The sequence below is a fragment of the Balaenoptera physalus genome (genome assembly GCF_965194825.1).
Source record: "Balaenoptera physalus genome assembly, chromosome: X".
Lineage (NCBI taxonomy): Eukaryota > Metazoa > Chordata > Mammalia > Artiodactyla > Balaenopteridae > Balaenoptera > Balaenoptera physalus.
Window position 1 is genome coordinate 15,495,028 of NC_138903.1, and position 11,004 is coordinate 15,506,031.

Here is an 11,004-nt window from a genome sequence, read left to right on the forward strand (position 1 = left end):
CGGGAACTTACATGAGACACCTCCTAATCCACCGGACTTCCCTCTTGTTCTGAGTGGCCTTCGGGAACACTTTTGACTTGCAAGACTATTAGTCATTCAGAACAGTGCTCCTACTACCCTTGAAGAGAAAGTCCTTTCAGCTAAATTCTGGGAGGAGGGAGGAAAAGAAGCAGGTAAATTTCCCTTTAGAGACATTTGTCTGTTTTAGTCTATGGAAGGTTTCAGACAGAATTCTACACATCCAGGGTCTCTGTGAATTAGAGGGGGGATCGGGTACTTGAAACTCACCTCCCCACCCCCTCCCTTTGCCACATTTTTACAAATGAAGAAAGGGGCCAGAAGGGGAAATGACTTGCTCAAGGTCATACATATTCCTAATCCTCCTTTTCTTTCTTTTTTTAAAACATCTTTATTGGAGTATAATTGCTTTACAATGGTGTGTTAGTTGCTGCTGTATAACAAAGTGAATCAGCTATACATACACATATATCCCCATATCCCCTCCCTCTTGAGCCTCCCTCCCACCCTCCCTATCCCATCCCTCTAGGTGGACACAAAGCGCCGAGCTGATCCCCCTGTGCTATGCGGCTGCTTCCCACTAGCTATCTATTTTACATTTGGTCGTGTATATATGTCCATGCCACTCTCTCACGTCGTCCCAGCTTACCCTTCCCCCTCCCCGTGTCCTCAAGTCCATTCTCTATGTCTGCATCTTTATTCCTGTCCTGCCCCTAATCCTCCTTTTCTGAGGACATAGGCCAATATGATTCTTCTTTGCCCAATATGCCTGAAGAGCTTCGGTCTCTAAACACGGATAACTTGCAGTGCTTCACAAGTGACAGTTTTGGCCAAACCATGCCAGCTCAGGAATGCAGATTTTATAAATGATAGAATACTGCAACCAGTTAGTGCAAACAAACATTTATTGTGAAATATTCATCCTACCCTTTATTAGGTATTACATCATCAAAGCACTTTGTGGCAATGAAAATAGCTTTTTTACCCCTCTGATTCACCCAATATTCCATTAAAGCTGCAAAAAATGTGCAATCTGCTTGAAAAATAGGTTGCTCTTATTTACTCATTTGTGAAAAGTCAAAAATTAAAAAAGAAAATGAAACTTGCTTACAGGGCCTCTAGAGCCAATTTGCCTTCCCGCTTCCCAGCTACTCCCCAAAATAATTAACAAAGATAATTTGTTTTAAATGCCTTTTTATAAAACCAATGCACCTTTCCCCATATTATAATCATAAAAATTTTAAAAAGCCATTATTTACTTTCTTGGAAAAAAGGTGGCCAGCCGTTGTTTTTTGATTGGGAGCATGTGTATTTCCTGGGAGTTCACTTTCTTTAACTTTATGCTCCGGTTTTTGACGGGTTTCCTAAGGGGCTCCGTGTTTCCCATGGACTCTTCTCCTGGGCTGTTGATGTCATAGCCCTGAAGCATGGAGTCTTCTCTTTTGAAGGAGAAGTTTTTGGTGGACACCCCCGAGAGGCCTTTGATCTTGCCACAGAAGATGGTAGGCACAGTGTCTTCCACGGAGACGATCACCTTGGCCGCCTGGGACTCGCTCACAATCTCAATGTTATTTTCAGCCTTGACCTCACCGCTGGGCTGGCTGGGCGGCTCGGCGGTGTCGCTGCTGCCCATGTGACTATCCATCACGGCTGAGGCCTCGTGGGGCGTGGCGGGGGCAAAGGGCACTTCCGTGCCACTGGGAAGTTTCTCCATCACAGTGTGACCTGGGCTGTCCACTGACCCGCTGCTGTCATACAATGTCTCAGGGGGAGGCTCAGATTTCCGGTGGGCTGCCAGTGACAGGTCTAGGGCTGCATCTTCCTGGCACATCGGGGGACTGACTTCGCCAGCCTTGAGCCAGGGCACCGACTTCATGGAGAGATCCAGGGCCTCGTTCTCACTCCCCATCTTGATGACGGTGTGGCGGCCGAGCTGGAAGTACTCCCTCGGCGGGAGGAGGTCGAAGGGCTTCAGTTCCTCCTTCTGGAGAGGGGTCTGGGTGCCTTTGAAGGGGTGTAGGCCGAAGGAAGATGGTGGCTTTCGGAAGCTGGGGCTGAACTTGGATTCAGGACTCTGAGGCACCGGGATGGGGATGGGGATGGGGACCGGCACAGGCAAGGGGACGATCACAGGGTAGGGAACCAAGAGGGTGGCTGGCGGGACCAGGGGGGACAAGGGGGAGTTAAAGGGCTGGGGGGGCACAGGGGCATATCCCGGAGGAGGCTGGCAGGGTGGAGGGCCGAGAGCGCCCTGCGAAGGAAACAAATTCTGGAGCACGGCTTCGAAGGGCAACGTGGGCTCCTGTGGCTGGCTGGGGATCCTCAGGTCCAGGAGCTGGGGCTGGGCCTCGGGGTCCTCGGCTCCCGGGAAGAGGTTGTTGTGGATGGCGCTGGAGGAGCACGGGGCCTCCTGCGGCAGGACCAGAGGGGAGTTGAGGTGCTGGAAGACGTGCTGCTCCAGCACCACCGGCAGCTGCACGGGGCCCTGTGTGGTCATGACGTAAGTGGCGTTGCCGTTAGGGTTGAGCTCCGGCGCGGAGCTGCCCTCCACCTGCATGTGAATGGGCATCACCACCGGACTCTCCCCGAGGCACAGGGGCTGCAGCACGGTGGCCGCTACCTTCAGAGCCATGCCGCTCTGGGACTCAGCCGGGGGGTTCAGAATGGATGGGGCCGGCACGGTCACCAGGGCCTTCTTTACCAGGTCGGTGGAGTTGATGTTCCAGGCCTCAGTGGTAATCAGCTGGGCCATGCCATTCTCCAGTCTGTTATTGGTCAAGGCAGGGGAGGAGTCGGTCATGTCCATGGAGAGGTTCTGGGACTGCAGATCGTCCATCACTCAGCTCTGATGCCACTCGGCCTGCAACACAGAACACACCATATGAATCTTCCTTCCGAGACTATTTATAATTGCCTTGAGAGCTCTCTCTACATCTTTTAAAAGTTTCCACATCTTAGTTAACCGGAGAGCACACCCATCTCTCTGTGTATACATACATGTTACAGATATTTCCTAATATATACGAACACACCCATACGATCAGCTGTGCGTGGACAGCCCCAATTTAACAGACAATTAAACTATAAACACAGATGACGTAATGACTAAATAGCCAAGTGAGGTTAAACAGAGTATTGTGAAGCCGAATACTCACTCAGCTTATATGTTTAGCCTGCAACAAACACAAAGTTTCATTCCACATTGTTCTATCGGACAGTTAAGATATGCGGGGATTGGACTTGTTCAAATTCAAATATGCAGCAAAGACTTACTTTCCTTTAAGAAAAAAAATAGAACCCTGTCACTTTAGAATATTGTATGAAGTTGGAAGGGGGCCATCCCAGTTATGGAAAGCATTTAAAAAACTCTTTGTAGCAGCAATAATTCTTCCAAAAGAGGCTTGATGAGAGGAACAGCAGTGTATTTATACAAGGCTCATTACAGTTGTCTCCCTCCAACCAGTGACACCCCCTTTCCTCCTGTAATAGGAAAAGCCACTCCGAGGAGCAAGGTGAAGACAGGATAACTTGCACGAATGCTCACTGGGTCCAGCGTCACTTTCCCCATGCCGTCTGTCTGACCCGTGACCTGTCTCTCCTAACTTCTAGCTGTCAAGAGGAACAGATGTTGATGAATCTAGGGCTGGGGAAATGGAATCCCTGTTGGAAACAAACATCCTCAAAGGTGAGATATACTTTCTTGATGTCCGCGGCACCACTGGCCACCTCCTGAGAAGCCAAAGAAGCCCAGCGCCGGTGCTTCCTGGAGGAAGCAGGGCTGCAGCTGCGATATGGCTCTCCATGGAAACGCGTCCATATTTAGCCTTGTTACCATGGAGAAGGCAGGCACCATGTCTAACTCGGGGATCTGTGCAGCCCTGGAGTCTGGTTGGGCTCAATAATAATTCAATAATCCTCAGTCTTGCTGGGCAGGCCTTGGGCAACTCCGATTCTTGACCTCACCTGTCTGAGCTGTCTAGACTTTCGTCCTGTGGTCAACTTGCCCTTCTCTCCTCACCCCGGAATTACCAACACAACCTCCAAAACAAGAGAGGCGGCCCAGCACACCATGGGATTAGAAGTGAACAAATGAGGCCTCACTACAGGAAGGCAGCTTTAAGAAATGAACAACTCTGTGACATTTCCGGACAATCACAACATGTCAAATGCACAGAACAAGGAGTTTCTCTGAAGCAGGAGGAGGGGCGGACAAGGGGAAGGATGCTGTGCAAACAACGCTATGGAGGAGGAATGGTGAGGGATGCCCTCGGCAGGGCACACTGCGGAGCCTCTGAGGGAGGGCACAGAGCCCAGCTCCCTAGGGGCAGGGTGCGCTCCAGAAATGATCACGAAGTGGCCCAGCGTGGTGGCCAATGATGCCCCTGGGGCAGAGTAGGGAGGAAGCCTGTCCCCAGTGAGGCTGAGGGGGCTTGCCCCAGCTGAAGGGCCTGGTTTCTCCTGAGAGGAGCGCTCCCTGATTCAGCCCAGAAAATGCCATGCCTCCAATACACCATTCATTCATTCTTCCATGCATTCATTCATCCATCCAACCAATCAATTTGCTGAATGCCTACTGCCTGCCCAACGCTCTGCTGGGGGCTGGAGATGCTCCCGCTTTCATGGGGATTAGCGCCTACCGGGGGTGCACGCGTTGATCGGACAGAGACTGGCGAGCATGAGAAGGCCCCAGAGTGAAGCCAGGAGGGCATGAGCCTCGGCAGGACAGAGCTCTGCCGGCCACTCACGGACAGCCCTTCGAAGGCCCTGAGCGCCCAGGGCCTCCTCCAGAAGGGTCGCCCTGCCCCTCACAGTGGCCAGAACTCAGGGCGGGGTGGCAAAAGGCTGAAGGGAAGCTTGGGCGGGGCTGCTGAGGACAGGGACGGCAGCGGTCAGAGAAGGCACCCACGGCCGCCCATCTGAGTGGCTTCTGAGGGCCTGTGAGGCAGGTCACCAGAAGAAGTCATGTTCTGTGTTTCCCGCGGGTTTGGGATTGCCCAGCTGTGAGGCTGCTTTCTCATAACAGGCTACACGTGTCCGCCTTCCAAACGTGGCGGCCTCCCTCCTTCTCCGCCTCCCTCAACCCGCCGTCACGTCCCCGAGGGCGGGACGGCAGGCGTCTCAGCGCCTGCCCCACCTGCTCCTGGCATACACCTTCAGCTCCGGCGGCGGCTCGCGTCTCCTCCCGCAGCCTCACTCCTCTCCCTGCCTGGCCCCGGTTCTAGGACTGCGAATCCTCCAGAACCTTCCCGCTCAGAGTATGCGGAGGCCATCCTGCCAGGTGAGGGTGCCTCCCACAGGGCCCTGCTCCTCCCACAGGGGGCGCTCAGTGGCTTTAAACTCTTGCCATCAGACCCCCTGCCGGGGCCTCAAGCCTCTGGGAACAGGGCTGGGGCCAGATGGGATGCGGGACAGGCCAGGATGCAGGTGGCGGTGCGTGGCATCTCAGGGGCCAAGGGCCGAACTATCACCCCTGCCTCCTCCCACATGACAGCTTTGGACCTGCCTGATGACCGAGCCAAGCAGGCCCGGGAAGCAACCCCAGTCCCTCACCTAGGGGCCTGCTGAGACGCCGCCCGCCGGTCCCCACCGGGGACTGGGCACCCGCTCGCCATCAGGTACCACGCGGGGCCCAGGACTACACTGCCTTCATCAAGCACCCTCCCGCCTCCCGGGGGCTCTTGCCCTCTTTTGCCCTTCTCCTCCTCCCCTCCTTCACCCTGACGGCAGGCACCCCGACTCTGCGTCGGCAGCTGGGGGGCCGGAGTGGGTGTCACTGTTGTAGGAGCCGGTGCTGGAAGCCCCAGGGATGCCCTGAGGATGACAACCAGCTGGTGAGATGAGGGCTCACAGGGCAAGTCCGTGTCCCTGAGGACAAGCCAGAAGCCAGATGCTGACTGGAGAGGTCGTGTCCCAGAAGCCACCACGTAATGCTCAAGCGGGGGGTGGGGGGGGGGGTGGGGGGGTGGGGGTGGGGGGGTCATTTCTTCAGAGGTGGCAGGGAGCCTTTTGTTTGGGTTTTTCAAAATATTGTTTGCAAATGGATTTAAATGAGATCGGCCATCCATTCGGCCTGCACCTGTTACCCCTGGGGGTATGGGGCGGGGCGTAAAGGGAGGGGAAGTGGGCGATCTGGATCTGCGGCTGCTGGAGACCCTCGCTCTCTTGGCCCGTGGCCAGTTGCCTACGTGCTCCCCAGATGGAGACTCTGGGGAGAAGCCTCAGGGCACAGAGCAGCTCGGAGACCTGTGGGGTCACAAAATTGCCACCTGAACCCCTTGTCTAACTATCACGAAGATGTAAGGATACCAGAGGCACGTTGTCCCTAGGATCTGCCCCTCAGCTTGGAGCCCTCTCGGGCCTTGACCTTCACCCAGCCAACTCCTTCCTGCTCACCTGTCAGACTCCGGAGTCTCATCCTCTGAGATCTCCCCCAACCCCACTGAGCTCCCCCAGGACCCCAACTTACCTTGTCTAGTCCTGACCCTCCCCTCATACTGGCATTGCCAGTATGAGAAACAACTTTCTCACTTGCTCATCTTTATATCCGTAGCTGGTGAATCCTTTCAGAAAGGAGGGCGTGAATGAGTATCTAGGCCTTTCGCAACCTGGCGTTCTCATAACCAGCGTCTTGTCACATTTATAGAATCATAGCATATCAAGACTGGCAGGGACATTAAAGCTGACATCTCTGTCTCCTCTTCCCGATCTTTTTTACAGATGAGGAAACCATGACCCAGGAAGGCTGAATAAAACCCGCCGGAGGCCAGTTATCACAGAGGTCACCATGCTCTTGTTGTGGAGAGAGCAGAGGGTCAGGCCCACGGGTGCCACGGAGGGGAACATGGCAGGCACCCACCTTCACCAGCCGGGGGGCTCCAATGACGGGACAGTAGATGCGAAAGCACTTTGTGGACACGGGAGAGTTTGACGGGGTGACCTGTGAATGGATTCATCCTCGGGTCCCGTGTTTCTCTGACACACACAGACAAAGAAGACCAAAGCAAAGCGGCACGTGTGCCGTTTTCCTGATAAGGAGTTACATTCGTGAAGAAGCCAACCTGGGGCCCAACTCCCAGGCAGTCGGTCAGTGACCCGCCCCACATCTGTACCCCACTGGGTGCCCTGCAAGCCGGGCCTGCCTCTCAGGCCTCCTGCCTCCAGAGCGTTGCACAAAGGACTCAATTTACCTTACAGGCTTCCATACAGATTGACATTGTTTTGACGAGGATTCATTTATAGCTTAATTTCAAAAGTGAAAACAGTTGACCACTCAGATAATTTAGACTATTCTCTAGGTCGTAGAGTCCATCTATTTCCCTGTTGTGGGCATTTAACACCTAATCTCTCTCTCCCTCTCTCTACACACACACACACACACACACACACACACACACACACACACACTCACCCTAATACCCTCAAGCTACACCCTAAATGATCCCATGGGGACCCCCTGAGGAGCCCACACCAACTCCAACTGAAGGAAGTTCAGAATGGGACTGCGAACCCCGCTCTAACCCAGGACAGGGCCCCCGAGACCGCCTCACGCACAGCTTGATTTCTGAGCTGGGAACTTGGACAAAAGCCCTGGGGGCATGCCAGGAGCCCTATATCACCTTCTAGAGAGGGGCTTGATTTTGTACTGTGAATTGAGAGCATTTTCACCACAGAAACAACTATCAAGACAACCACAAGGCCCCTGGTCTGCAGCGCCAAGCGCCCCTGAGGAAATGCTTGAGGACTCGGTTCCTAGGTCTGGTGGGCAGGGTCACCTCGTGGTGACACAAGCCAGGGGCCACTGGCTGCTTGGGAGCCCTGTGACGACCCTGGGACCACTGGAGTGAGGTCACGGGGAAGTGAGCTCAGCCTCAGGGGAAGCAGTCTTAGTGATCTGGGCAGATTCCACCTCCAGGACCTGGATGCTCTAGGGCGGGCCGTTCTGGAGTCCCCTGGTTCCGATCCTGGGGACACCCCCTTCAGCCCGAACAGCCTGCAGACGTGACCTGCCCTCCTCTTCCCCTGAAGTCAGCCTCACCTAGATATTTTATCAAGATAAATTTCTTCCTCTAAGACATTCATTTTCGGGACTTCCCTGGTGGCGCACTGGTTAAGAATCTGCCTGCCAACGCAGGAGACACGCGTTCGAGCCCTGTTCCGGGAAGACCCCACATGCCGCGGGGCAACTAAGCCCGTGCGCCACAACTACTGAGCCTGTGAGCCATAACTACTGAGCCCATGAGCCATAACTACTGAGCCCTCGTGCCTAGACTCCATGCTCCACAACTACTGAGCCTGCGCTCTAGAGCCCACGAGCCACAACTCCTGAGCCCGTGAGCCATAAGTACTGAAGCCCACGTGCCTAGAGCCGGAGCTCCGCAACAAGAGAAGCCACTGCAATGAGAAGCCCGCGCACTGCAACAAAGAGCAGCCCCCGCTCGCCGCAACTGGAGAAAGCCCGCGCGCAGCAGCCAAAAATAAATAAATAAAAATAAATAAATTTATTTTGGAAAAAAGACATCCATTTTCTAAAAATATATCCTGATACTATGTGTTTTCCAACTGTAAAATATCAACAGCTTTGGTTTTTATGGAGCCTGTAGGCAGCCATCATTTTTTCAGGTCAGAATTGGATCGTCCATGTCCTTGGAGCGGCAGCAGCATTACCTGAGAGCCTGCTAAAAATGCAGAGTCTCGAGCCCCACCCCAGACCACCTGGATCAGCACCTGCATCTCGACAAGCTCCCGGGATGATCTGTGTGCACGTTCACATCTGACAAGTGCTGGCTTACCTCTGGTTCTCAACTTGGCTACACATTAGAATCACGCGGGAGCTTTAAAAAATCCTGATGCCTGGGTCCCACTACCAAGACTCTGACTTAATTGGTCTGGGGCACAGCCAGGGCACTGGGGTTTCGAAAAATTCCCTAGGTGACTCTACCGTGCAGTCAGAATGGCCTTAATCCAAAGGCCAGAGAACAAGGCACCTGGTCAGCCAACCTTCTTCTTAGTGGCTGATCTTGCTTCTTACTTCACAGAAAAGATTAAGGCCATCAAGTCCGGAATTCCCTCAACTTCCACCCTGGCCGTCACAGAGTCTTCCCATGTGCCCCCGCCCCCGGGAAAAAGTGAGGTGTCACTCCTTCTTGCAAGGCTGGCTTCCCAGAGACCTCTGTAAGCATCCTCCCCCTCCCAACTGCACCCTATTCTAAATCTATTTCTTGCTTTCGATCCAGCACTTAAAACTACACCCTCGGACTTCCCTGGTGGCGCAGTGGTTGAGAATCTGCCTGCCAATGCAGGGGACACGGGTTTGAGCCCTGGCCTGGGAAGATCCCACATGCCGCAGAGCAGCTAGTCCCGTGAGCCACAGCTGCTGAGCCTGCGCGTCTGGAGCCTGTGCTCCGCAACAGGAGAGGCCGCGATAGTGAGAGGCCCACGCACCGCGATGAAGAGTGGCCCCCCCCAAAAAAAAAAAAAAAAAGAAAAAAGAAAAAAAAAAAGAGTGGCCCCCGCTCGCCGCAACTAGAGGAAGCCCTCGCACAGAAACGAAGACCCAACACAGCCATAAATAAATAAATAAACAAATACTTTTTAAAAAAAGAAAACGAAGACCCAACACAGCCAAAAATAAATAAATTAATTAATTAAAAAAAAATTCTAAAAAAAAAACTACACCCTCAATGATCAACCTAATTCTGTATAAAAATCACCAGCCACTTACTATGAGTGAAATGAGCAGAGCATAACTTTCATCCTTTAATACAACGTGGGTATGGTTTCACCATTCAGGACCTGATATGCACTAGATGTCTAAGAAGTAATTCCAACTGGGTAAAAGATGGTTCTGCTCTCCCCACAGGGTGTAATAATCATCAATTACTTGCCCCAGTGATTAAATTTTCTGAGCTTCAAACATCAGCACAGGGCGTTTCTACTGAAGCTGTGAACATAATTATCACATGAATGTATTCCCAAATTGGCTACAATACGGAGAATACACAAAATAGTCACCTGGTTTACAGCTGATTGCCTTTTACACGCAGAGGTCTACACGGCCCTCCAAAAGGACTATGACCGCCCAGGTTAGCTTTGGGAACGAGTTCCCCAACATGTTACTTCATTTATTAAAACAGTGGTGGCCATGCAGCTCGTGACTGAGTCTCACCTTCGGGAAGGTGGGCAGCGGCCGTGGGGAGTTCTGCCAGAGAGGACTGAGTGCAAATCTTAGCTCTGATGTGATGTGATATTGGTGAAAAAGGGAAGTGTGAGACAATCAGGCAGAGGAAGCAGAGAGCCTGAGCATCGTAAACCGGCCACTGACACCAGGGCACTCCCAGGCCTTCCCGGCGAGCAGGGTAAAGTCATCATAAAACTTATTTATGTCCATTTGACCATCTCATCCTTTTTATTCCCATTTTTCTATTTTATGGCATATGTAATAAATAAATACAGGAAGACATATATAACTTAACAATGTGTATGTGTTGAGGGGGTGTTCAATTCTTTCTTTTTTTTCTGATAGGAGTGCAAGCATGAAAAAGTTGGAACTCAGCAGGAGAGACAGAGCTTCCAAGGCCCAGCGAGACTTCCAAGGGTCCCCCCTGCCTGAACGAGTCCTGGGGTCACTGGCCCAGGCCACCCCTCACATTCTGCAGAGCAGGAAGCTGAGGTTCAGAGATTGAGTGAGGCTCAGAGGTTGTAGCGTGCAAGACTCTCAGACCTGCGCTCCTCCAAAAGCGCAGTCCCTCAGCCATTGCCTTGGGTTCAAATTTCACTTGAGTCAAAGGGGTCCCCTGCTACATCTGTATCCCTTAACCAGAGTCCAACACCAAAGTATGTGGGATGGTCTGATTCAACCATCAAACTGTCTAATAGAGTTTGATGGGTGAGGAGCTTGATAAAAAAGATGAAATAAACCCTCGAGTCCATGATACCTAATAGATAAGAAATTGAAATAGAAGTAAAAGATGAGATTCAAGACACACA

The 11,004-nt window shown here is 52.6% G+C and overlaps 1 protein-coding gene across 7 annotated transcripts in view; it reads right to left on the reverse strand.

Annotated features, from left to right (window-relative positions):
• Positions 1–905: 905 nt before the first annotated feature.
• RAI2 (retinoic acid induced 2) overlaps positions 906–11,004 on the reverse strand; it is a 392,985-nt gene continuing 382,886 nt past the window's right edge. For 6 of the 7 annotated variants that reach the window (XM_082447179.1, XM_082447177.1, XM_082447176.1 and 3 more), the window contains one exon: positions 906–2,878. In XM_082447179.1, the coding sequence (XP_082303305.1) occupies positions 1,274–2,854 (1,581 nt within the window). In that variant the 5' untranslated portion in view covers positions 2,855–2,878 and the 3' untranslated portion in view covers positions 906–1,273. The remainder of the gene's footprint in view (positions 2,879–11,004) is intronic. The other variant, XM_082447181.1, reaches the window with a different exon arrangement.